The sequence below is a fragment of the Macrotis lagotis genome, chromosome 2 (genome assembly GCF_037893015.1).
Source record: "Macrotis lagotis isolate mMagLag1 chromosome 2, bilby.v1.9.chrom.fasta, whole genome shotgun sequence".
Lineage (NCBI taxonomy): Eukaryota > Metazoa > Chordata > Mammalia > Peramelemorphia > Peramelidae > Macrotis > Macrotis lagotis.
This window is the reverse complement of record NC_133659.1, coordinates 118,484,467-118,512,210: the sequence shown is the minus strand read 5'-3', so window position 1 is coordinate 118,512,210 and position 27,744 is coordinate 118,484,467. Positions and strand designations below refer to the sequence as shown.

General features: G+C 35.0%; 1 protein-coding gene and 1 pseudogene across 1 annotated transcript in view; both read left to right on the top strand.

Annotated features, from left to right (window-relative positions):
* USH2A (usherin) overlaps nucleotides 1-27,744 on the top strand; it is a 1,130,853-nt gene that overhangs the window by 1,067,360 nt on the left and 35,749 nt on the right. The window contains exons 64-65 of the mRNA XM_074222669.1: nucleotides 23,267-23,476; nucleotides 26,922-27,160. Coding sequence (XP_074078770.1) covers nucleotides 23,267-23,476; nucleotides 26,922-27,160 — 449 coding nt within the window. The remainder of the gene's footprint in view (nucleotides 1-23,266; nucleotides 23,477-26,921; nucleotides 27,161-27,744) is intronic.
* Nucleotides 2,980-3,546, top strand: LOC141511163 (ATP synthase peripheral stalk subunit d, mitochondrial pseudogene; annotated as a pseudogene).

Sequence of the window (27,744 nt, the reverse complement as noted above, 5' to 3'; positions counted from 1 at the left end):
TATATGAACTAAACTCTGATTCCACTCTTTCTTATCCTTTTGCATGTGTGAATTTTTTAAATAATGGCAAATATGATGAAAATAATGATGTCTATCTTTTATATAAATAAACTATTCAACTGTGGTATCATATTTTCCCCCAAGTATAGTGCCATCTTATCCCCACTTTAATGACACCTTGTTAAAATCAAGACTTTCTAATGAGAGAAGTAGAAAGACAAAACAAATATATGGAATATTATTTTCAAAGACCTAACTCTTCAGGAAAAAGGTTTTCATAAAATGATTGATCTGTCCTAATAGAATATATTAGATCATTCTCTCAAGGTATTCATTCACCTTATCTGGTATACATGATAACTGATGTTTCAGAGGTAATTCACTGAAATATTTTCATGTCTTTATATAACAGAACTTTGGTTTGATAATATACAACACCTACTTGAAAGGCATTTCATATATAGCTTAGTAGTTATATTTCACAGAATTAAGGAATCCTTATTCTTTCATTTAATCTGACTGAGAACCCACATCAACATCTCCTAAATCCCAAATATACCTAGAGAGATAATATCCCAAAAGATAATTTTTATTTATGATAGTATTTATATATTTATAAAATTTTAAATTCTCATTTATTATTTCCAGGAAGCAAGTAGGTGATGAAAAGTGCTAAGTTATTTAGTGACTTAGCATCATAGAATATTGGCAGACCATAATGGCAGGTTGAGAGGACAGCCTTACTCAAAAATGAAGTAGGCAATCCCTTCCACATTATGAATTTGAGGCCTAGCAAAACCATTCCTAGTCCTCCCCCCCCAAAAAAAAGGAAACTCATTGATTTTATCATAAAACCTCAAACTCCTTTGTTCACACATTTATTTTGGTTAAACCATTAGAGTATCTGTTAAAATACAAATTTCATTTGCTGTTGTTCGGTGTTGTCTGACTCCATTCAGAATTTTCTTGGCAAAGATACTGGAGTGATTTGCCATTGTCTTCTCCAGCTCATTGTTTATTTGAGGACTAAGAAAAATAAGGTTAAATGACTTGTCCAGAGTCACCCAACTAGTACATATATGAGATCATGTTTGAACTTGTATCTTCCTGATTCCAGGGCAGACATTCTATCCACTAATACCATCTAACTTTACCCTGATTGCCATTTTAGGACAATCTTTGTTTTTTATTTGAACTTCTAATGTTACTAGTAATTTCCCAACAAAGAAACTTAATCTACCAATTCAAATTGACATCTCTTTTGCAATGTTTACATTTTAAGAGTTAATGAAGGCACTAAAAAAAATTAAATGACTTGTCTATGATCACATGGAAAGTATCAGCATAAAAGCAGGTCTTGGAACCATGTTCATTCTGATTGAAAAGTCAGATCTTTCTCGATTTACTACTCAATGCTGCATCTCATTTACATTAATACTTTAGCTTTAATTTCCCTGCCCAGGATAGAGATCTAGGATAAGATACAGAACAGATAAATTTTGAATGACAAGAAGAGGTTTGGAAAGGTCATACTCCCATGTTTATGGGAGAAACAATCAGTGCAAAAGTATTAAACATCTTGAACTTGAGTAGACAGTGGGGATGATATGAGGGATAAAAGAAGGGCAAAGAAAATTTTCCTTATTTACCATAATGTCTTAATTAAAAGTTTTCCTGTTCATGATCTAGGCTATAGTCAATAAATATTTTAACAAGTGCCAGATTTGATACTATACATAGGGGATACAAATAAGAAGAAAGATAGTCCCTGCCCTCAAGAAGTTTATAATGTAGTAAGAGACAATATAAAAAGAAGCTAAAAAGGTAGGGAGAGCAGCAGAGTGAACCCAGTGTAGGGGTATGATGTTTATGTAGTCTAAACCAAGCACTGGTGTCAATGAAGAGTCATCTGGAAAATTCTGAACCCATTTTAAAGGGGAACTTCCGAAGAAGTTTACTGATCTTTCCATCAATCTCCAATCAGAGGGCAGAGATAACTGAGGTTTCTGGGCAGGAGTCACTATCAAGCTGAATCAATCTCCATGATAGTGAAATTCCAGATGTGTAGTTTGTACTGTTCATAGAATAGAAGCCAGACATAGCAATTGTTGAGAAATGAGGAGATTAGTTGGTCTATTAGAAAATAATATATGAATGGAAATTCAGAATATATATTTATAATCATAATTATTCAAAAATTCTTCACTGAAAACTCATGATTCTGCCAATTTTCACAATTGCCCCTTTTTGATGGAGATAAGTATGACTGTCATTCCATTTAATTACCAGCAAATATCTGACTTCAGATATTTATCATACTTGCTATCCAATTGAGTTTGATTTTAAAGTGCTATTGTTCCTCCAAGGTAAGCTTCTTGAAAGCAGGGACTGGTTTTTTTGCTCATGACAGATGTTTAATAAATGCTAATTGAATTAAATTCTTGAATAACTCCCTAGATAATTCTATGGTTGGCTGAAATAGTGAATGTACTTTTCATATGTGATAGGTAATAATGAAGTAGCTTTTGGGAGAATGTGTCTGATTAAATCCTAGGGTGGTGGTATCAAGCTCCTTTTATGTGTTTATCATTTTTATTGTTAATCTGGTGGCATAGGCTAAAATAGTCAGCACCAACTGGTGGGTGCTGGCAATGAACTTCTTTCACATAGCTGAACTGATCTTGAGAAAGAAGATTCAGTCTGTTGCCAGAGCTATAACCAGAAGTTTTTCAAGCATTAAACACTCAGAATATATAATTTACAATCAAAGCATCCAAAAACTCTGTATTCTTCATTACACAATGAGATATTAACAGGCTAGAATGATGACAAATAGACAATTTGTGTGCTCTACTGGTAAACTTACAATATCATGAAAAGGGAAGGAAGTTTGACAGTAGATTTGGGTGAACCTTTGCCATTAGAATTCTTAGAGGAGCTCTCTGCCCAGAGCAGTCCGCCGGTCAGTGAAGTTCCAAGATGGCTGGATGAAAGCTTGCTTTGAAAGCTGTTGATTGGGTGGCATTTGGGGAGATCATACCTAAAAACCAGAAAGCCATTGCTAATGCTTTGAAATCCCATAATGAATATCTTACTACCAGATTGGCTACCTTGCCTGAGAAGCCACAAATGATCAACTCGGCTTACTATAAGGAAAATGTGGCCAAGCCTGGCCTTGTGGATGAGTTTGAGAAGAAGTACAATGACCTGAAAATTCCTATACCATAAGATAAATTCACTGCCCTAGTGGATGCAGAAGAACAAGAAGATGCAAAAATTGGTGCTGATTTCGTGAAAGCTTCAAATGCTAGGACTGCAGACCTTCAGAAAGAGATAGAAAAGATCAAGAATATAATTCCTTTTGAACAGATGACTGTTGAAGATTTGAATCAAGCCTTCCCTCAAACTAAACTGGACAAGAAGAATTATCCTTATTGGCCCCACCAGCCAACTGAGAACCTCTAATTGGGCCTCAAAATAAAACTGTGACCCTTCTGTTACATGCTCCTAAAATCCGGAATAAAGCAATTGTACTGTCTTAAAAAAAAAAAAAAGAATTCTTAGAGGAAACACTTAAAGACATGAGACCACAGGTACTTTTGAGGATTTAAGTATCACTAATTTGCTTGCTGTAATATAAATCCTTATTTCTTTACACAAAGACTTCTTATTATACGTTTTACAAATTATTTTTTAAAAGGGAGAAAAAAAGGGCGGCTAGGTGGTGCAGTGGATGGAGCACCAGCCCTGGAGTCAGGAGTATCTGAGTTCAAGTCTGGCATCAGACACTTAATAATTACCTAGCTGTTGTGGCCTTGGGCAAGCCACTTAACCCCATTTGCCTTGCAAAAACCTTTTTAAAAAGGAGCAAAAGATTATATAATATTACCTGTGGACTTCAAGAAATAGGTTTGAAATCTCTTTCCTTCAGTTCTAGTAAAGATATTTTTAGGATCTTATATTACAATTTATTTACATTGGTCCTTCTAGAGCAAGAATTTTTCATTTGGAATTTATAGCTCCTGAAGAGGTCTGTGTATAGATTTCAGCGGATCCATGTATATGGCTTTAGAGGGGAAAAAATCTGAATTTCAGGCAAAAAAAAATTGGTCTGAATAATTCAGTTGGTTGGCTTAACTGAACTCCATGCTTATAAAGACCAAACTGGTTTTACTTGTTGAGAATAGCATTTAGAACTTGCTCTGACTTGTTTTTAATCTTTGCAACATTGTCTCAATTTTCATAATTCCAAACTTGCCAAGAAAAGTAAAAGCAGAAAAAACCTATGGATTTCTCTAAACAACAGTTTAACAATTTAGATGTGCTTCTATTTAAGAAAATTAAAATGGCAATTCAGACTAAAAAGAAAAAAATAATAGTAATCAAGATAATCAAAGAGTCATTATTCATTGTATTAAAAGATGCTTTGCATTGTAAAAGGTTTTCCTAAAAAGACATTAAATAGTTAGTTGCCAAAAATTCAGTGTTTCAGTTAGTGTATAAAGTAAAATTTATCTATCTTAAGAGAGTTTTCTTTTCCATTGTATACACTGACACTTCAGAACAAAGTTCAGAGTTCAAGAGAGCTAAAATTTTGAACAAATCTCAATTCATTTTCTTATAGGGAATATTTTTTCTTACCTCTCTTTAACTGTGTTCCCATTCTAAATATGCTATAGGAACTTCTGAAATTATCAGTGATTAACTCAATGAACAATAGTCTTACCATCAGACAAGAAACAGGACCATGATATATAACTATACCCAATGAAGTTCCATTCTTTAAAAATAGAAAATGAGCTAACTTTAGTCAGTCCCTCCCAATAATTGTATGTTCTTCTTCATGTCCATTTGCTCCTTGGGAACATAGTGACTCACTGAAGATATTCTAGTGCATTCCATAGTTCTCTCTTTTCCTGAATCATGCAATTAGTGATGTAATAGTTCCTAACTCTGGCAGATTTTCTACATCAGCTCCCACTCACAATCTGGGACTCTAAAAGGCAGAGAGGCTTCTGGTACAGTCATGACCACATGACTGTGGAGAGTCAGACTCACTGGAAAGAATTCAATAACTCACTTTAGAAAAAAAGAGTCTTTGTTTCTATTCTCAGTGCTTGATTTGGGGACATTGGGGGGAATGCTACCTTTTTAATAAGCTAAAATTACCCAGCATTAATTCTCAAACTTACACTGGGAAATGATAGAGCACAATTTTTTTTATTTAATTTAAAAACATTTATTAAATGCCTCCTATTAGTAAAGCACTGGCTAGATGCTAAGGTGGAAATATAAAGAAGAAAACATAATAGCCCTTGTCCTTAAAGAGCTTGCGTTCATTCTATTAAAATAGGAAATATTAATTAAGTGCTTCCTAACAGTGTCCCAGGCCAGTACTATAATAAAGACTGGAGATATAAATGTGAAAAAAGAAAGACAGTCTGAATGGGGGAAGGCAAAATGCTGAAAAACTAGATAGGGAGGGATAGCAAAAACAATCAATAGACAATAATGTTTCTGTGACCTGAGTAGAAAAACTACCAGGAAGAAAATCCAGTATAAGATTTTGCTATTATTTCTTTAAATGTGCCAAAGTTTTCCCAAGCCACAAGTTGCTCTGAACTCCTAAGTGGCTAACTTGTAGGCCATAAGAACAGTAGCTTTGGGGAAACATATAATATTGCTACAGGTCAGCCAAGTAGCTCAATGGCTAGAGTGCCTGCCATATTGTCAGGTGCCATTGCCCTTCTTGCCTGTTTTTGGAATCGGATTTGAATAAAACCTCTTCATCACCTTTTTTTCTTCCAAATTGTACCAGCATTTAAGTGGGTGGTAATCTCATGGAGTATTGTTGGCTGATGTTTAGGCTTTTGTTTGGTTAGATTTTCCACTAAGCTCTGGGACCACTTGGCTCAGTTTTTAAATGATTTATTGATGCCGTCTGACTGGAGTTGTGTGTCTGTTCTAATTCTACTAGACTTAAGTGCTGCTACTCAGACAGAAGGCCATCAGGACAGTGCTGTGAATTGAGCTGAAAACTGGATTCTGCTTCCAGGCAGGGGTCTGGATCATGTATTGCCAATAGGCTTTTGGTTCCAACAAGAGATTTTACGTTTGTCTGTGTGTGTGTGTGTGTGTGTGTGTGTGTGTGTGTGTGTGTGTGCCTGTGTTCTTATTTTTTTGGCTCCCTATGATATCCCTGAGGACTCTATTCTTAAGCCTCTATTGTTAGCAATTTTATGTTGCTTTTGAGACAAGTTATTCATAAGAAGAGAGGCTGGCTTTCATTCTTATGCTGATGAAACCCAGATTTATATTTCACTTAAGCCTGATATTGATTCTGCTGTCTCTGTGTTGGAGGCTTGTTTGTGGGACATAAAATGCTAAATGCAATGAAATTTCCCCTAGCTGAATGCAAATAAAGTAGAAACTGGACCCAAGCTATTCACAGATCTTTGAAAATAGTTCTAGGTCTGGGTCCCAAGCTATTCACAGATCTTTGAAAATGGTTCTAGGTTTCAAGGTTCACATTGGCTAGGCCCCACAACTGTAATTTTGGATGAACCAGTCCCAAACATTGACATATCACTGTTTAGTCACCATTGGCTTCCCTAGCCTGCTGAATCTCAGATTTTCTGATGGTGTTCAAGAGATCCACAAGGAATGGGTTGACCCACTATGAAAGACATGTAAGGGATGTCATGAGTCTTCCAAGAGGGGCCTATCTTTGAATGAAGGAGGAGAAGGCAGAGGAGGAAGTATTGTTTTTCCTTTCTGCCAAAATTTCAATATTGTTGCTGTAGTTGTTGATCCCATGAACCATAGAACATCAATACATTCCAAAACTTGGAAAGATTGTGGAGTGATTTGCTATTTCTTCAGTGCAATAAGCTGAACAGAGGTTAAATGAATTTTCCAGGGTCACACAATTATTAGTTGACCAAAGGCAGATTTATCCTCAGGTCTTTGTGACTCTAGACTTAGCACTCTATTCACTGAACCACCTGCATGCTGAAGTATCTATAAGGATTATATTCTGTGAAAGAAGGTAATGTCTAAAGCAAAACTCTTAAATACACACTAACCAGAGGAGTTGGGAGAGGCAAGGGGAATAAGGCAAGAGTGGTTTTAAAAACGTTTTAAAAATACAGTCACACCTTCAAGAAGCATATAGGTTATGAGCATATAAAGAAACACTTGTAAAGTAATAAAGAAGCCCTCTTCAAAGAAATAACATCAATGGAAGAGCTTCCAACTATGTCAATGGATTACTAAGGAAAGGAAATAGAGAATTGAATGGAGTTACAATGTTCCCAACATCCAAAAAGTCAAGAATTCCTGCCCTATATAGATCCTAATATACTTGTTACAGGAAGGTGAGAAGGTACATAAGAAACCTAAGAACCACCACTATTACACTAGGGAATGTAAAAAGAAATTCTAGACATCTCTTTGCCTTAACTTCTCTCTCCTATTTTACATACACACACACACACACACACACACACACACACACACACACACACACACACACCACACAATTGTCACTTAATCTTTTGGATTGTTGCTTTATCTTCTCTGATCCACCACCCATACCAGTCTTACTGAGCAGATTGTCAAATATGCTGCCCTCCAAGAAGTGTATTTACCTGAATATAAGCCCTCCCACATCTCAGGATGGTGAATGGAGCCCTATGTTTTCATTTCTTATTTTATTGGTGGAATGGGTCATTGGACCTGCTAGCTTTTGGCTTGTCTGTGGTCTGTGATTATCGACAAACCACTAAGCAAATCTGAAGGTTTAAGTAGGATTGGAATTAAGTACTGGGTCTGGCACAGACTGACAGCATGTTTTCACTAAAGTGTAAATAATTAGTTCCTTTCTTCTAGCCTGGCTGGAAGTAATCAAAATGTTTAGTCCATTTTGAGAGAGGGAGCATAATTCAAGCATTAAAGCATCTCAAATCTGTATCCTGGAAACAAATCGACTGCAAGGGTCCAGTTATAGTATTTAAGAAGATAGTTGAGACTTCTTGTATAATTGATTTATCTCTCAATGAAAAGAGCTAATCATTGCCGACATGCCTATAAGTATCTAGGAGAGTAGTGTATAGTACTTAGAAAGAAGAGTACAAAGGAGGAAATAAAATTTTCTCATGGGGGTTTTTCCACTTGTTTCAAATGACTCACTAAGATATTTAATAATTAATAAGGTAGGGAAGTAATTGACCCTTAACTTATTAGAATTGGAGTGGATCTTATAGATACTCTTGTCTTACACCCTCATTTCAAAAGTGAGGAAACTAAGGTCTAATGTTTAGACATTGAGATGGTAGATGTATGTGAGTCAACCACTCACTCAAATTCCTTGTGCAGTCCCTTGTTGTCAAAGCATCAGAATTCATAGCATTGTAAGGGTCCAAAGAAATCATCAAGTCTCCTTTTCTATGAGAAAAGGTGACTTTGCCTGTGCCCACCTAGCTGACAGAGTGAAGTCAATGTATGCTAAGTACACAATGCACAGGGATCAGAGGTAACAAAGGAATGTCAGAGTCCCAAGGAGTCTTTCCCTATTCCTGAATCTCCCCTTTGACCAACTGAGAAGCTATGAACAAGTAAGAACAATCAATCTTTCCAACAAAGGAATCACAGAGAAATAGTCAGGAGACAAGAGTGGTAGCTGCCATAAGAGAGAAAGGAAGAGCTCGGTACAGACCTGCCAGTGGCTACCCTGCCAATAGGGCAAATTTTAAGAGATTGATACTTCCTTCTTCTCTGAGCAGCAAGGACTTGAGCAGGTTAACTTATGTAGCAGAAGCAATTCTTTAAACATCAGAACACAAGTTAGTAACAGTAAAACTGCCCTGGTAGGAGTTGGAAAAATGAAGATAACTGGCATTTCTGAAATGCCCATGTCTAAAGCTTACATTTCATTGCCCATTTTTACCTTAGGCAAACAAATAATTGTTAGTAAAATGAAACTTTGCAATTAGTCTTTGATCCCTAAGAGCAAAGGGACTAGAAGGACAAGATCTAACTGAGTAATCCGCACATTAAAACCAGAGGAGTTATTTTTATCTTCTTTTCATACTTGAATAGAAATCACTAATACCAACAACAAACATTTATGTTCAGGACACCATATAAATTGCTGGGGATGAAAGAAAATATCAGATGTGCTCCCTGCCTACAAGTCTGTCCACAAGAGACTTATTCTCTAGTACTATAAACTAGTAAGTATCTAAGGTGAGATTGTCTCATTTGATGAAAATCATAGCATATTACTCTGCTATCAGTTTATCTGCTTATCGGCTCTATGGTCTTAGGTTTGTCACTTTCTTCTCAAAACTTCAGTTTACTCATCTATTAAATGAAGATAATGATATTTGCACTAGCCCCTTAGAAGGCCTTTTATGAGGATCCCCTGGGATAAGTGTCCTGACTAGTTATCCTTGTAACTGTACAGCTTTTTCCACAATATGCTGCCATACATTGCTATGTTAACAAATTAAAAGAGGAGACTGGAATTATCCAATTTTTATCTAGACAGAACTTTAACTGTATCAGATTATATAAATATCAGTCAGTCAATACAACCTTTATTATACATCTACTATGTATCAGGCCCTGTACTAAATTCTGGAGATACAAAAATGGCAAAAATATTCCCAAGGAATTTATAATCTAATGGGATTACAATCTAATTTGGAAATTGAAGTCTGGAAGACTAAATGATTTACCCAAGGTCACACAGTAATGAAAGCCAGAATTTGATATCAAATTCTGAGTCTCTGATGCCACAATCACTGAGCTTTACACTATGCCATATTGCCCTAGGATTCTGTTCAGGAAATTAGTCCTCTTATTTTACATCCTCTTACCTTCCACATGAGCCAAAACTCGGCCAACCACACCTCTTGCAAACCCAGATTAGGTATACTGCTTATTCTTCTCCCATGTTCAGGAGATATGACAAGCTTCCCTTTAAAAAGGCATTAGTGTGAGTGCCATGGAAAAATCTCCTCCAAGGTTGTAGATGAATTGATATGATTTCTTTGATTGTATCTTTTTATTTATGAGGCATAATTTATGAGCACTGGAAAGCAAACTGAAATGAGTGATGACTAACGACAACCAAAGTAATAAATCAGGAACAGTGAAAGAAGTGGTGATTTTGATCGAATCTATTGAATTAGCTGTTGGCCTTAGCCATTACAGGTATTGGAAAGACCTTTTAATATCTGTTTATCTCCCTCATGGGAATACAGTAACTATCTCATTACATGCCTATAGGAAACAAATTATTAAATTGTTTGCTTGTCAGCGTGAAACCTGTTTACTCTTATTAATTACTAGCCTGGCTGTTCATATTGGACTTTGGTTTAATTCTGATCATGAATTTTCATCAGAATATATTCACATGGTGCTTTTAAAAATGGTGTGGCCTCTTGGTGACATTGATAAGAGCATATCATTAGAAAAACAGTTCTTTCTCTGAAAAGGGAGCAGGGTTCCACAAAATAGCAGACCAAAGCAAAAGTTTAAACTTTTAAATACTTTGCATTCCCTAATCCATGAAATTTAACAATAAAAATTCCAACTTCCTAAAGAGTAAGGCAAAAGAAGACAGAATTCTCGAATTAATACAAGTAGTTATTCATATTTCTGAGAAGTTGGCAGATTTTTTTTAATGAACTAAATTTGCTCCTGACAGTTTTAGGCAACCACTGGCATCTATTAAAGGGGATGGAAGGTGGCATGGTCAGACCTGGATTTTAAGAAGATAATTTTGATAACTGATCTGTCACTTACAAAAAAGAAATGGCCTTAAATTAAGACAGAATAGATTTGAGTTAAATAAAAGGGGGGGGGGAATATAGCTCATTAGTGAGAACTTAGGACCTTTCCTTTCTAGAGATCTTCAAGAAGGAAATACCACCCTGCTAGCTTGGTGTAAACCTTCACTTGCTTGAAGGCAGGGAGTGAGTTTGGGAATGCCTTGTGGTTTCCTTCCATTTTTTACATTCTATGATTCTATTTTAGAAGCAAGTTTAAAATCATTTAAAAACTTTCAGAGATGTGCTGAGGATAGCACATTGTGACAGGCATTGTGATTTAGTAGCTGAAGAATTGTTAGCTAGGTGGCACAGTGGATAGAGTGCCAGACCTGGAATCAGAATGATTCATCCTCCTGAGTTCAAAAATATGACCTCAGAAATATACTAGCTCCATGACCCTGGGCAAGTCACTTACCCCTGTTTGCCTCAGTTTCTTCATCTAAAAAATGAGCTGGAAAAGAAATGACAAACCACCCCAAGATCTTTGCCAAGAAAACTCCAAATGGGGTCATGAAGAATTGGACATGATTTTTAAAAAATGACTGAAAAATAACAATATACCAAAGAATTAGACTTGACTATAAAATATCTGGGATCAAATCCCACCTTAGATTACTTGCTAGTTAAGTGGGCATGAGCAAGTTATTTAACTTCATAAGAAGATATCTTAAATGATTGTATTAATCTATCTAGTATATCTATATGTAATGAAGATATATACTAACTACCTCCTGAGGTTGTTGTGAAGGAAGCCCTATGTAACCATGAGTTATGGCTACATCCTGAATAACTAATCAACTAATAGATATCTCGAAGGGGCCTACTATGTGTATTCCAACTAAAAATGGAGTACTTTCTTGAGATGATATAACTGAAGAAAGAAAAAATACCAAAAGACTCCTCCTCCCTCTCTCTGGAACTTAGTATAAATTTCCTTTCTGTACTAAAACTAAATATGGAAAAATATCAACTCCATAGAAAGCTATTTCCAAAAGCTATGAGCCATTGAATAAGGTGAAGCATTTAAAATGAGAACTGATTTCCATTCCCAAGTACAGACAGCTCTAAATAAGCTGGAGTGCATTAAGCCAGCCTCAAAACAATTCTACAGCAAGAATCATTTCAAAGCACATGGTATATTACTATTTTTCTACTCTATATACTACATACTGATGATTTACTTCCTTTTCTTTTCTTTCTGTAAAATCTATAACCATCATAAATTTCTAAATTTAAATACAATTGCTTCTTCCTCAAAATTTTTTTCCTAATTCTAGGGCATTTTTGTCCCTAAAACCAACAAATGGAGTAGGAAAGTAGTAGTAGAAGTAGTAGTAGTAGCAGCAGCAGCAGCAGCGGCAGTAAAAGAAGAAAATGTCATCATGTCAATATCGGTTATAAAAATAATAATTATAATGGTATTTATATGCAGAGTGTCCAATAATCTTAGTACAGTTTTAAGCTTAATTTAATTTAACACAATGCCAGATATGCTGTATTTCAGATTTAAAATTATTAAGCCACTTAATTTGACTATTAAGCCAACACTTTAAGCTATTAAAGCTTAAAATTGCACCAAGATGTTTGAGTTATCTTATATAGCACCTTTAGATTGCCAAATTAGTTTTCTCCCAACAACCCTGAGTGATAGGTAATGCAAATAATATTGTTTCTATTTTACAGAAGAGACTGAGGCTCAGAGACACACATGAAGGAAATCCTTCACATTCAGTCAGGGAAATTCTTAGGAAAATGTGTCTTATATGTGTATTTTCTTATGCTTGAAGATGCATAGAAAAGTGCTCAGCTGGTGCAAACCACTACTTTCAAATGTTTCCAAATTTACAACAGGTCAAAGCCTACATAATGAGGATGTACTCATAAATGTTTAACAATTGACTCTCAAAAAAATATAAATATATATATATGTATGTATAAATACACACACACACACACACATATATGTTTAAACACAAAAAGAGCACAATTAACTTTAATTTGTATTACTAACACTTTCTTGAGCCTAGACCACCAGGAAATAATCTGACCCTGATTTCTAGTTTCCATGGATTCCAAGTTATAAATAGTCACAATGAAACTTAAACAACCAACCCTCACAAATTGGTAAGAACTGACTCTAACTTACTCTTGTCCAAACTGAAAAAAAGAAAACCAGTATGTCTCAGAGACACCATAGCTATGGGGAATTACTTATGAGGTATATAACAAAAGAGGAGATACTTTATGAATCAGAGCCTTTCTTGAACTGGGGCCATTTTGATAAACATTGTAATGTTTATTTCAGTAGTAAGATAGTCAAGTAAATACATGTTCTGGCTTTATTTAAATATCTGATTACACTACAGGTAATCCAAAGTAGAACTGTACATAAGTTATAACGTGGCTAGAAACTGAAAATGTATAGTGCCTAAAATTCTACTTTCATAATTATTTACTAGGTTTCCTGCTTCAGCTTCCCCTCAATGTCCACAAATGCATCCACTGAAATCCCATCCATGAGTTAAATGCTATTTTAGATTCTGGGACCAAATGTGGAAAATATAAGAAACTTGTGACTTGAATGATTCCATATCAAGTTAGAGTTGTCTTCTTGCCGCTAATATGTTTCTGACCTAGCAACCCAAAGAAGACAATATGGTGTAGTAGAAAGATGATTGACCTGGGATTCAAGACGCCTATGTTTTATTTCCATACATGCTGTTAAGAGGATTCACATAGTAGAATACTTGCTCTCTTCTGTCAAAACTCCCCAGCATGCTTTCAGTTTAAATTTCTACTCATTACCACCTTCCAAATCCCTTCTACACACCTCTCTAGACTTCTGTCAATGGTTTATTAGGATCAAATCCCACCTTAGATATTTACAAGTTAAGTGGATATGAGCAAGCTATTTAACTCCTTATAAGAGGAGTTAAATAGCTACTATATTTACAGATCATTTGTCCTACAACTTCAAGTTTGTCTATCTAGTTTTTAATCTAGCTCTTCATGTTGCCAACAAACTTAAAAATTTTTGTTGGGGAGGTGCAGTCATATGCCATCTGGAGCTTTACATTACTTCCAGATGTTCCCAGCTTTACAACAGGCCAAAGTCTATCTAATAAGAGCCGAATTGGACTATTTATTTCCATCTCGCTATAATTTAGGCACCTTAGTGACAAAATTCTTTTTGCTAAAAAGATATTTTTAAAAATAGAAACACAGTCACCACAACAACAACAAAAATGAAATTTTTATTCCATTATCAAAAAAAGGGAAAATAAGCATAATTTGTTTGGGTTTGGCATACCTAGGGAACATGTGACATCAGTTAAATAAACAAATCATTAGGTTGATAACAGAAACATCAACAGATATAGTCTACAATTTGTAGGTCATTGATATTAGTTTGTTAATAGATTCACAGCCAATAGTTTACATCGAGTTTAATGTGTCATATATCTAAGTGGTATCTTAGAAAAGAAACTTTAAAGCACCTTATGTGTTCATCTAAAGCATTTGCCAAGCTAAATTTGGCTTTGAAATATGTTTGGGCATAAACCATATTGACAGATTGCTGAAATGATGTCCTGTGGGAATCTGAGGGTTTGAAATCCCCACTGAGTAAAGTGGGATTAGAAAATTGTGAACTAAAAAAAAAAAGAGAAAATTAAGCATGTTTCATACAAAAAAGATTATCATAGGTACTATACAGAATTGATCCATGAAGAATTTCATTTTTAATATTTGTGGTAAATATCACCATCCTTATTTTCCTTCAATTGTTTTTCTCACAGAATTCATGTTTACATTGCACATAGCACCAGATTTCTATGAAACACAGTTTGTGAATTTTCTGAAATCAATTTTTATTGATATCTTTTGTTTTTACATTGCCTATATTTCTCAGTGTATCTCTCTCCTCTCTCCCTCCCAGAGAGCCATCCTTTATAACAGAGAATAAAAGAGATAAAAAGTTTCCAGGAAAACCAATATATCAAAAAGACTATTATATATTTCATTCCATACCCATACATCTATGGGTTCAAAAAAGTATGGAGGCAGTTCCTTTTTACATCTATTCTTCCCAACACACATGTGCCAATACTACCAAAGGGTGAGGAATCTCTTCTCTCTTTGCATCCCACTTTGGAAATTTTGTAACCCAGTCATGAGTGGGGTTTTTTTTTGTTTTTCTTTTAAGTTCATCCTTATGTTTACTATTATTTTGGAAATTATCATTTCAGACTGCAGGATTCCACAGACTATGTTCAGACTAACTGTAATCTATGCTAATGGCAGTATTCTCAATGAATATAACTCAGGTTTTGGTATTTGGGTTTTTTTCAGTCAGCATAAAACAAAAGGTGAAAGGAAAAAAGGAGAGCTGTGATGATTACATGAGTGTGAGTGATTCATCAACATTCTTATTTACCTTTTATTATAGTCCAGCTCTAGGGCATGAAGTCTCAGTAGTGAAACCTGCCACTTCTTTGAACTTGGTCTTGGTTGTTTAAGATTCATTTTCATAACAACAAGTCTTTTCCATGTTGACTGAGAATGAAAAACTAAATATTCTTTTTTGTTGAAGTTCCTATTCTCACATCCTGTTTGCCCTCAGTCCCTTCTGTCTTATACCATATATACTATTAATGGCTAACATTTATTTTATTCATCATTTATTGGGTGACTAATTTTTCACTTGATTTTTTTCCTCTCCTAAACAGTTAGTATATCATAGTGGATTGAGGAAGCCTCAGACCCAAGAAGTTCTGGGTCTTACTCCCCTTTCTGACCTATAATGGATGGGTGACCTTGGGTAGGTTATCTGAACTTCTCTACCTTCAAGCAACTCCCTCAGTTTCTAAGCTGCAGATGAGATTGATCTACATTAATGATAATGATAATAATAATGGTATCAACAATAATAATGAATAACTTGTGCTTTAAGATTTATATCCTTATTGGATAGATGCTATCTCAGTTGATCTTCTCAATGACCCTGCAAAGTAGATACTGTTATTTCCTCCATTTTACATATGAAGAAACTGAGGCTGAGAAAAGTCAAGTTTAGAGTCAAACAGCTAGAGATTTTCCTGACCAGTTCGCTAGACCAATTAAATCATAGATCCATTATTTCTATTCTCCCCAAAACCCCTCAAATAAAGAATTGAGCGTGGTCACCTTAACTCACTATAAGCAAAATTATAAAGGAATTCCCTAAATTGTCCTCTTCTTATTTTTCTTGAGCAGATTATCAAAATCCAAAGTTCCTATAGTTTTAGAGCCTAGAACTGTGATTTCTTTGGTACAGGGAACTCCTCCTAGTAATACAAACAAGAACCTTTTCAATAACATTATATTAAGAGAATTGCTTACATCAATGAGAAGTTTAGTGATTTATACAAGGTCTCACAGATAGTACGTGTCACAGGCAAGATTTGAACCCATCATAAACTAATCATTCAATAAATATTTTAGTTTTTAGTTTGGTTTTTTTTTTTTGCAAGGCAATGGACTTAAGTGGCTTGCCCAAGACCACACAGGTAGGTAATTATTAAGTGTCTGAGGCTAGATTTGAACTCAGGTACTCCTGACTCCAGGGCTGGTGCTCTATTCACTGCTCCACCTAGCCACCCCTCAATAAATATTTTAAAGGGCATGTTTGTGCCAGAAATAATCCTAAGTGCTGAGGATATGAAAACAAAGGTTGAAGCCTTAAAGCTGTTTTCATTATAAGGAAGAAGAAAATATATCCAAATAGAAAATAATATAGAGCAGAGGTGTTAGTAACTAGGAAAGGCAAAGGCTGCATATGAGCTATGTCTTGAAGGAAGCAAGGAAGTCAAAGAAGTAGAGGAGAAGAGGGGGGATCATTCTAGGCATTGAAAACAATCAGTCAAGGTTCAGAGATGCTGATAGAGCATCTTGTGTGAGGAACAGCAGGTAGGCTAATATGCCTGCACTAGAGAGTTCATGGAGAAGAATAATATATTATGACTAATGGAGCAGCCAGGTAGTACAATAGAGTGCTGACCTTGGATTTAGGAAGATGGGAGTATGAATCCAGTCTCAGACAGTCACCACTTACTAGCTGTGTGACCATTGGGAAGTCATTTATCCCTGATTGCCTCACATCCAGGGTCATCTCCAGTGGTCCCAATTCACTGGACCCAGATGGCTTTGGAGGAGAAAGTGAGACTGGTAACTTAGCACAGCATCCCCCTCACCCAAATCCAATTCATGAGCTTGTCATGATATCACCTCCCTGATGTTGTGGTCTTCTTGGAGAATAAAGAACAAACATTTATTTATTATTAGTAGTATTAGTATTAGTATTAGTATTAGTATTAGTATTAGTATTAGTATTAGTATTATATTGTGACTAGAAAAGTAACAAGGGTACAGATTGTGAAGAGTTGAAATGACAAAGGAGTCAATCTTTGACCAGCAGATAGTAGGAAAAATGGGCATTTATTGAGTAGGGAGTAGCAAAATCATTTTGGAATCTATGGAGGATACATTGGAGTGGATAGAGACTTGGGGTAGGAAGACCAATTCAAAGTTATTGCCATAATCTAGGTGAGAGGTGATAAGGGTTTGAACTAAAGTGCTAAAGTGGAAATGTTGTGAGGATAGAAATGCAAGATTTGACAATAACTGCATGTGTAGGTTGAGTTCAGAGTTAAGGGTAACACCAATATTGCAAACCTAAGTGACTAGAAGGGTGGTGATGCCCTTGATAGTAATTTGGGCATCATCAGAAGGGTGGGGAAGTGGGAATAATGTTTTATATTCATTGACTGGGGACTATTTCTGGGATATCCCATTTGAAATGTAAATTAAACAGTTGGTGATACACAACTGGAATTCAGGAGTGACTGGGGGTGGGAATGGGGGAGGTGGATATTGAGAAAAATTATTACTAATGACCAATTATAAATTTAGGGGGAAATATCCAGGATTTGGTTTTCTTTGTATTTCCTCATTTAAAGACTAAGTCTAGGCAACTTCAACAGGGACAGGATTGATGTTGAGATCCAGTTAATGAATCTTGGGTGGGACCCCACCCAAATAGGAAAGTTTATTTCCAAAGGATAAAAAGAATCTAATCTAAGTGAATTCCAGGACATTATTCAACTAAGTGATTTGGGTGGAGATGGATCCCTTTGTTTGGATTGCCAAGTCTGCTCTTTTTCCTAGAGTGAAGGGATCAGTCAAGTACTCCAACCTTTCATTAGAATAAACCCACCTCTCATTATAATATTCATTCTTATTAGTGTTGACCATTCAGAGTTGATTTTTACCTATTAGGAAATACCCTCTCTCCACAAGGGTATTAAGGATCACTGACCTCAATTTATTGACTATTTTATGACCATAATTAATAAATTTATTATTAATTCTCCAGAAACTTTATTTCCTGAACTTTTCATTCATTACACTATATAAGAGATGTGCAAGTCTCCTGCAAAGACACAAATTGAGGAGTAGGAAAAAAACCTAAGAAGCCTTCTCATCTGACCCTCTTATTTTTTAGATGCTTCCAAAGCATCCACAAAAATTCTTAACCATACTCACTTCTTCCATTTAAGTTACCTGGAGGACATAAAATTAGCTGAGGAGACTTTCAGAGTGAACAACTTGATGGAGTTTCTACCACTTTATCCTAGTTCTGTTTCCTGTTTCTGACCAGGGTGAGAGGCCCAACCCCTTAGAAGTGGAGTCAAAAGACTTGGATTTCAATCATTTCTTTATTTTTAACAGGAGCAGAGTTATAAAAACTGTATTTGCCAAAAAATATATTTGCTAATACCTTTGGGAAATCCCTACCATACCTCTCTAAACCTCGATTGCTTCATCTATAATAAGGCAATTGGATAGTACAGTGTAGTCAGGAAGACTCATCTTCCTGATTTCAAATGTGACCTCAGACACTTAACAGCTGAGTGACCCTGTACAAGTCACTTCTGTTTGCCTCAGTTTCCTCATTTGTAAAATGAATTAGAAAAGGAAATGGAGAGGCAGCTAGATGGCACAGTGGATAAATAGAGCACCAGCCCTGAGTTCAGATATAGCCTCAGAGACTTAATAATTACATAGCTATATGACCATGGGCAAGTCACTTAACCCCATTGCCTCAAATAAATAAAAATTTAAAAAAAAAGAAAAGGAAATGGCAAACCACTCCATTGAACTCAAATGGGTTCATAAAGTGTTAGAACTAAAAAGGACTCAAATAGCAATAAACCAGAGAAAATAATACTTATGCTTTATGTTTCATAAGGTTGCTGTGAAAAGTCAAATGAGATAATTCTTTTAAGGTCCTTTGTAAACCTTAAACTCCTTTATGTTTACCAGTTACATCCTGTTGCCTATTAGTGCTTTTATGGAAAAACTGCTATCTTTTATTACCAGAGTCAGCATGATAAGAGTGGAAAGCTCATTGAACTTGGAATCCAAAGACATTGATACGCAAATATACTTTGGAAAAGTCACTTAACTTTTTTGGATCTCAATTTCCTCATCAGTAAAATGAAGGCACTGAACGACATGATTCCTAAGATTCCTTTTAGTTTTGTGACCTTGAATACAGTTTATAGTTACAATCATTTCAAATTTTGTATTTTGGAGATCATGGGTTTTTGTAAACAAACAGTATAGTGAGTCCAATCCCTCTGTCTCCAGTCTTGCTAGAAATAATTACCTATATGACTTTGGGAAAGTTCTCTGGGTCTTGGTTTCTTCATAAATAAAAGAAAAAGGTTGAATTAGATTGCTTCTGAGGATCCTTCCCTTTCTAAAACTATGAACCTATAACACTTGCATTCCCAATGATTTGGGGGGGGGGGTAAAGATATTTTCACTATTTAAACAAAATATTCAGGTTATTGATTAATATTTTTATTTTTCAACCAGATATTTTAATGTCATAAAAAATACAGTCTTTATGAACTCTTTGTTGAAATCCACAGCCTTTCATTAATCTCATTCTAGCTTTCTCTGTACTCTAAATGCTATCCATTTTCACTGAAGCTCATGTAAATGCCCTGTTCCTATTTGCATATGCATGTTGATTTCTATGAGTGTTGTTTTGATCTCAAATTGAATGATTATTTTTTTTTAAGAAAGGAAAATAGCAATGTGTTATGAAGGTCTTCCATCAAAGACAAAAGGACGTTTGCTCCTGCGCATGCCCTGTTATTAAATCATAATGGATAAAAATGTTCTTTTCCTGTCAAGTTTGTTTGCTAGAAGTTCTATCAATCTATAAAGAGACATGTGCATAGAAAATATATATTATCAACAATCTTAAGAAATGTTTGTGCGATGCAAACATATATATATATCAAGTAATGTGATACATGGCAATGGTCTCCATAGTTTCCTGGTCATATACTTCTATCAATGAAGAATTTTTGAGCCAATGTGGATTTCTTTATGTATTTCTTCATAAATTAGTTGTAATGCTACTGTACTAATAATTATGCATGTTATAGAATGAGATAAAGATGATTTTAAGATCAGTAGAGAGCCACTGTAGTTTACTGTGTGATGTGGTCATAGCTGTGCTTTAGGAAAATCATTTTTTAAATTGTCAATTATATGGAGAATAAATTAGAGGAAAGTAAGATGAGACAGGAAGACCAGTTAAGATGTTATTTCAATAGTCCAGGAAAGAAGATAATGGTTAAATTGGGAGTAGCAATAAAAGGCAAGAAAGTCTGTGAAGGTAGAAATGAGTAGATTTAGCAAATGATTGGATATGAATGAAGAAGAGTGACAAGTTAAACATGAATTTGAGAGACCAGGAATTATTAGAAGGACATTAGTCTCATTCACAGTAATCAGGGAAATTCCAAAGAGAGGGTGTCTTTGGGGAAAAGACAGTGTTAAAGACCTGTAGTAAGGATGGAAATTCATTCTTGCTTCCTTTTATATAACTCACTCTTTTCTACCCAAAATGAAAAGTAGGAGCAGAAAATGTAGGGTAGAAAATGATCTGCAGGGTGGGGTCATACATGACCCCATGAGGGTAATGGGAATACAGGGATTGGGAGGGAAGACTGGAGATGTTCCCAACAGCAACTTCATAGCAGGAAGATGAATAACCAGTTAAGTTATAACTTCCTAGGGAGTTGACAGTGGGTATTTATTTGGAGAGGTTGGAAACAGGCAAAGACAGAATGGGGAGCACTGACAAATGAAAAGGTAGATGTTGTTTAGGAGATAAGCCCGGCCCTCTGAATGATTGATCTGCATACCTCTGGGAGTTATGATTTGTCTACAACTTTGAAGACCATTGGTATAATTGTCACTGGTGTAGAGTCCTGAGTTTGGAGTTAGGAAAGACCTGTCTTCAAATATTTTATCTAATGCTTAATCACTGTGAAGCCAAAGTAAGTTAACTTACATGTGTACTTCAGTCAACTCCCTGAGAGTGGACAAATGAAAATTACTTTGCTGATGACAAGCTCTCATTCTCAGATTTCCCCACATTGATATAATCACACATTTTTTCTTTTATATATTTTTATTTATATAAATGAACATGTGAAAAGAAATATATACACATGCAATTATATATTAGAGTACCACTATAATGAGGCTTATTTCTTTTTGATTGCATAATTATTAGATTATATAATTATTAATGTTGATTATATAATAATCATTTTATTATTTGGATGGTTCAAAGTATGTACTCATACATACAGAAAATGAGAAACTTCTTGTTGTCTGAGACCTTTGACACCAATTATGTATCTATGCTCTCTGGGATATATTGCTATCTAGTACTACAACAGAAGAAATTTGTCCTTCTAACACCAAGATTATAATGAGGTCCAACAATATTTATATTTATATATGCACTTTTAAGAATTGAAGAAAAAATGATGACTCCTAAATGAAATTTAGCTCTTGAAACTGAAGAAATATTGTATGTGACTCTATTGATGCCACTACTCTCATAATTGAGCTATTTCAATAGTGTCTGATTCTCCATGACCTCATTTGGGGTTTTCTTGGCAAAGATACTGGAATGGTTTGCCATTTCCATCTACAGCTCATTTTATAGATGAGGAAACTAATGCAAACAAGGTTAAGTGACTTAACCAGGGTCACACAGCTAGTAAATGTCTGAGGCCACATTTGAACTCAGAAAGAAGACTCTCCCTGACTTCAGGTCAGGTACTCGATTCACAGCACCATCTAACTTTCCTTAATTTAAAAGCGTTTTATCAGTGTCAAATATTTTCACTATTATTCAAATGTGCTGCTGCCAAATCTTTTTATCAGCAGGGAGTTTTTAGACAAGTACATTTGAACATCACTGAACTGGAGATTAAATTTATCAGAAATTTCACTTCACTAAAGCATACTATCCACAGTGAATAGAAATATCTGTTCTCAGATCAAATGAAATAACATACAGTGCTTTACAAACTTCAAATCACTCTATAAATGCTGTCATAAATAGTGCTCTGGGATGGAACAAAGCTAATTTAAAATATTGATAATATTAAAAATGAATTTTTAGAAAGCTTTTGGTGTTTGCTGCAAAAATTTCACTGACAGCTTCTCTCATTTTTTTAATGTTTGATATTCTTTGAACCTGAAATATTGTAAAATCAAAAATATTCCTTGAGTTTCTCTTTAAAAGCTTGGGGCAGACTTTAAGGGAAAAAAAACAGTAGAGAAGACACCGAATGAGAAAAAAATTTACCGAAGTTAGAATTGTTCAACATGAAAGCTTACTAAGGGATACTTATACTAAAAATCGCTCAGACAGTCTTCTTGTATTGCCATTTAGATCTATCATCCTGATTGATCACTATGTAGTTGGCTAATATTGAGCCTAATTTAACCCTATACACTCACACATCCATCTATTCTGTCTATTGTACCTGACATTCTACAAATTACTTACTCATGCAAATGATGACCTAAGGCAACCTTTTAGGATATTCGTGTTTAATTATACAAATGATTTTTGATAAATAAGATTATGCATCCTTCCATATGTTTATTCCCTTCTTGATGAAAGGAAAATTTAATTTTCATGCAGATTTGGTGGAGACCATGTTTAATAACTGCTGAGTTTTATGTAGTCTGCAGATCCATCCAGTTGAGGAAAGCTGACAAAATCACCTGGCGTGGCTCTCAGAGACTGGCAATTTTTAATCAAGCTTAATTCAAGTTGCTGAATATTGAATCAAGGCTCCTTTGTGTTAATATGTCCATTGCATAAAAAGAATAAGGTTCACTCACAGTTTGAGCATACCACTTGTCTTTGAACCCATAACTTGTCTATTATACTGCTGGATTATAATTACATGATGTAGTAATCCCAAAGTTTATGCTATTCTCACTTTATTTTCATTTAAAGATGATTTACTTATGATTGCCTAATTTTTTCTTTGGAGGTCTGGTCTGGAAATTCAGCAGGAAAGACACCCAGTAGATGGGCATGGTGCAAAACAGGACCAGCTCCACCAGAAGGCCTCCAAGCTCCAAAATTTCATGCTGTCTTCTCTACTCAAGCTGTGGTCAACATTAGCCCTCCCCTGAAGCCCAATGGTCTTGTGAGTCTTTACAGACTGTTCTCTAACCACACCAGAGGGGCAGAAATGGTGGTGAGTATCTGAATCCTCTCCTAGAAGATACTGTATAGGGAGAGCCCACATAAAGTTGTCCTGGCCAACACATCTTTAACAGTATCATTTTTTTTTTATTTTTGGAGGGGGGATTTTTGCATGGCAGTGGGGTTAAGTGACTTGCCCAAAGTCACACAGCTACATAATTATCAAGTGTCTGAGGGCAGTTTTGAACTCAGGTCCTCCTGACTCCAGGGCTGGATCTTTATCCACTGCACCACTTTGCTGCCCCAGTATCATTTTTAATAAATTATAACTAGATCCCACTATTTGCAATATTTATAAACCCTTTGTTATAGAACTCACAAGCCACCTGTAGTTTTGTTTCACCAATATCATGGGTTGTTTTTTTTCTGGACAAGTGGAACGTGACTATCTTGTGTTACTGTTTTCCCTGTATGTTAGTTTATAGCATATTCTTCCCCAAAGACCTTTTTTCTTCTCTCCTTCTTTTCCTCCCTCTTTTCCTCTCTCCTTTCTTTCCTTTTTTCTTTCCTTCTGCTTTCTTTCTTCCCTTTCCCTTTCCCTTCCTTTTTCCTTTCCTTTCCTTTCTTTTTTCCTTTTTTCCTTTCCTTCCCTTCCCTTCCCTTTCCTTTTCTCTCTCCTTTCCTTTTTCCTTTTTTCCTTTCCTCTCCTCTCCTGTCCACTTTTCTTCTCCCCCTCTCTTCTCCTCTCCTTTCCTTTCTCCTTCTTTTTCTTTTCCTTTCCTTTCTTTCCTCTTATTTTCAACTACCTTCTGCATGGTTAAGCAAGACTGACTTCTTTATTTAACTAAATTTTTTTGTCTAGAAAGACAAAAGTAACTTCCCAAGCCAAATTAGTTGTTCAGAAGTATAAAGAAAATGTGAATCATTAAGATGAGATAAGGTAAAGACAATATTAATAATATATATATATATATATGTTACTGTTTCTAAATCTGCTCAAAGCCTGAAAAAAGTAAGTCAAGTAATAGAAAACTGCAAATTGCTAGCAAAACTATGAAAAATATAGTGTTCTGCTTCTCAGAGTCTAGTATTTTAACCTCAATAATTTAAATTCAAAAATGTGAAGTGATTTGGGATCATAGGCTTACAGATTTAAGGTTGGAAGGGATTTAATCACCCATCTAGTGATCGGTCATCACTTACGTTACAAATGAGGAAAGTAAGACTCAGGAAGGTTTTTTTTTTCCCTGAGGCCAAAAAACTTGCCCCAGATCATATGATTAGCCAATATTTGGGGCAAGATTTGAACTCACAATTTCCTCATTCCAAGTCTAACACCACTTATTACTAGGCATGGCCTCTCAGGACTTATATTTAGAAATACTGTGATATTCAACTTTGATCTAATTTTTCAAAGGTGGAAGTCAAAGCTCAGAAGAGTTGGGTGACTTGCCTAAAGTCAAACAGATAGCAAATTGAAGAATTATTGACTTCCAAAACTCCTGATTCTGTTTCTTTTTTTCCTCTCGAGAATACCATAAGATTTTCTAGCTTACTAAGTGATAGGAGCAGGATTCATATATAGAACTCCTAGAACTCTGACCAGACCTTCTTTCCACTATGATATTCAAAACCAAAGCAATACCTACAGGAATATTTCTCTCTTTAAATGTTCATATCAATAAAAGAAAAAGGAAATGTTCATATCAATAAAAGAAAAAACAGATCAATGAATTGAACATGCAGCTAAAAAAACTAAATCTAGAAAAACAACAAATTGAAATTCCTCAACTAAACATCAAAATAGAAATCCTAGAAATAAAAAGAGAAATTGATAAAATTGAAATTGAAAAGTGAAAATAATAAATAAAACTCTGAACTGATTTTATGGGGTTATTGGTTAATTTGATTTTTAAAAAGAAAGAAAATCAAATTACCAGTATCAAAAAAGTGAAAAGGGTGAATGAATAACCAATGGAGATGAAATTAAAGCAATTATTAGGAGCTATTTAGACCAAGTTTATTCCACTACAACATTCTACTTCAGATAATTAAGTCCTGACTGTTCAAGGGAATGATCATTCAATTTATGGTTGACTCAAACCATTTGCTTTACATATATCTACCTTAGACAATGTACCTAAGATTTCTTCATATCCCTTCTCATTTAGTAACAACCCCCACCAGAAACAGAGAAAGAGAAAAAGATACATTAGCTTATTTCATTACATGGCAGAAGCTCCAATAAAAAAGAGGAGTTTGCAGCATGACAAGAAGAGAAACTGTGAAAAAAAGATATCTTGGTTGTCCTTCAACCAACACCCGGATATAAGTCAGCTAGATAAGAGGTCCAAGCATCCATAGAAAAGGGGCTCCTAGATGGATACCAATTGACAGCTTGTAAGGTAGTAGAGCTGCTCTAAGGAAATATACTTTGCAACCAATAATTATGTCCCAACCCCATTTCCATGAATCACCTTCTCAGCTACCCCTTCTAGGCAATTCAAAGATAGGCCTATGGAACTAGGCAACTATAAGAAATAGATGAAACAAACTCCTTGGAAGTTCCATTGTAACAAAATTAGGTGAATTTTGGAAGTCCCTTCTAGGAATGTGTGTTTTTACTACAGTCTTGCATTTATACTAAATTTATCCTTATGCATATGAATACACATTAATCAAATCCCTTGAGAAAAGAACAACCCAACATCCCTTAAAATTTCACTTTAGCGATTAAAACTCTCACTGTAGAAATAATAAAATGAAAGAGTGGGAATCATCCAATTTAAATCCCTGTGCTTTACAGATGATGTTCCTGATATGGGACGTGAATTCCTCAAAATCACATAGTAATAAACTCTTATATTTATGTAGTGCTTTACGTAATGTTCCTCTCTTTCTCAAACAGCAGCCTGCCACAGTGGTGTACTTGATTTAGTTCAAATATAATTTCAGATACCTGCTATTGTTGTGACTTTAGGCAATCAATTTCTCTTTGCCTATTTTCTCTGTAAAATGAGGAGGTTTGACTAAGTGATTTCTTCCCATTCTAAATTCTATGCTTATAAGCAGAAAATAGTGCTATTTTGATCTAACATAATAACAAAAGAAATTATAATAGTAACTAACATTTTTATCGAATTTTAAAGTTTGCAAGTTGCTTTTTAAAATATTAACTCATTTTATTCTTAAAACAACACTAAAAGGTTGGTACAATCATTATTCACATTTTATAGATGAGAAAACTAAGTCAGACAAAGGTTGTAATTTGCCTAGAGTCACACAGTTAGTATCTAAGGTAGGATTTAGATATAAATTTTATTATGTGAGTCCAGAGTTCTTATCTACACTACACACCAAGTTATTAAGTTCCTTAAAAGCAATGTCTGAGTCATCTAAATTTTGCATTTTTGCACCATTTTGTGACCTTGTATACATATTAATTATGTTGATATGTGTTGATTTTTGGATTTTTTTTTTCTCATGACTTCTTATAGTTGTCTGAAGGTATGACCACCCAGCAGACAATCCATGACCTGGAGCCTTTCACTACATATTCCATTGGGGTAGAAGCCTGTACCTGCTTCAATTGTTGCAGCAAGGGACCAGTGGCTCAACTGACTACTCACCCTGCTCCACCTTCCCAACAGCCCCCTCCCCAGATCAAGACTTTGACTTCTAGGACTGCCTACTTCCAGTGGAATCCTCCATTATCTCCCAATGGCGTTGTTGAAAGGTACATAAGTCAGTTTAGCAGAGATCATTATTAATTAGTTAATTTAGCAGTGATCATCATTATGCCTCAGCAGTAGACTAGATTCTGGGAACACAAAATGCAGAAGAGAAATCCTAACATGAGTATATTAGGTATAATCAATATATATGCAAAATAGACATGAAATACTTAACCTTTGAACCCGAAAGCAAAATAACAAGATAAGAGACATATATGTTACTAACTTACACACAGCCAGTTACCTCAAGGAAACTTTTATTCATAGATTGGAATGATGCAAACTTAGAAAAAAGTGGTTGACCCAATCCACTGATAAAGTTGAACAAAATGAATCCCTTTGGAATTTCTGAAATATAAACATTTCAACTGATCGAAAGTTCAACAAAACCATCTCTAAATAAGAAAGATAGTAATGTTTTCATGTAACACAATAACTAACATGAAATTAAATGTCTTAAAGATACTTTATTTCAACTACATGAGCATAGATGTCCCTAATTTTATTTTGCATAAACTTTTGAAACATACTGATGAAGGCACGTAATGTAGTATAGGTAATTAATGTCTGCAGAAAATTCTGATTT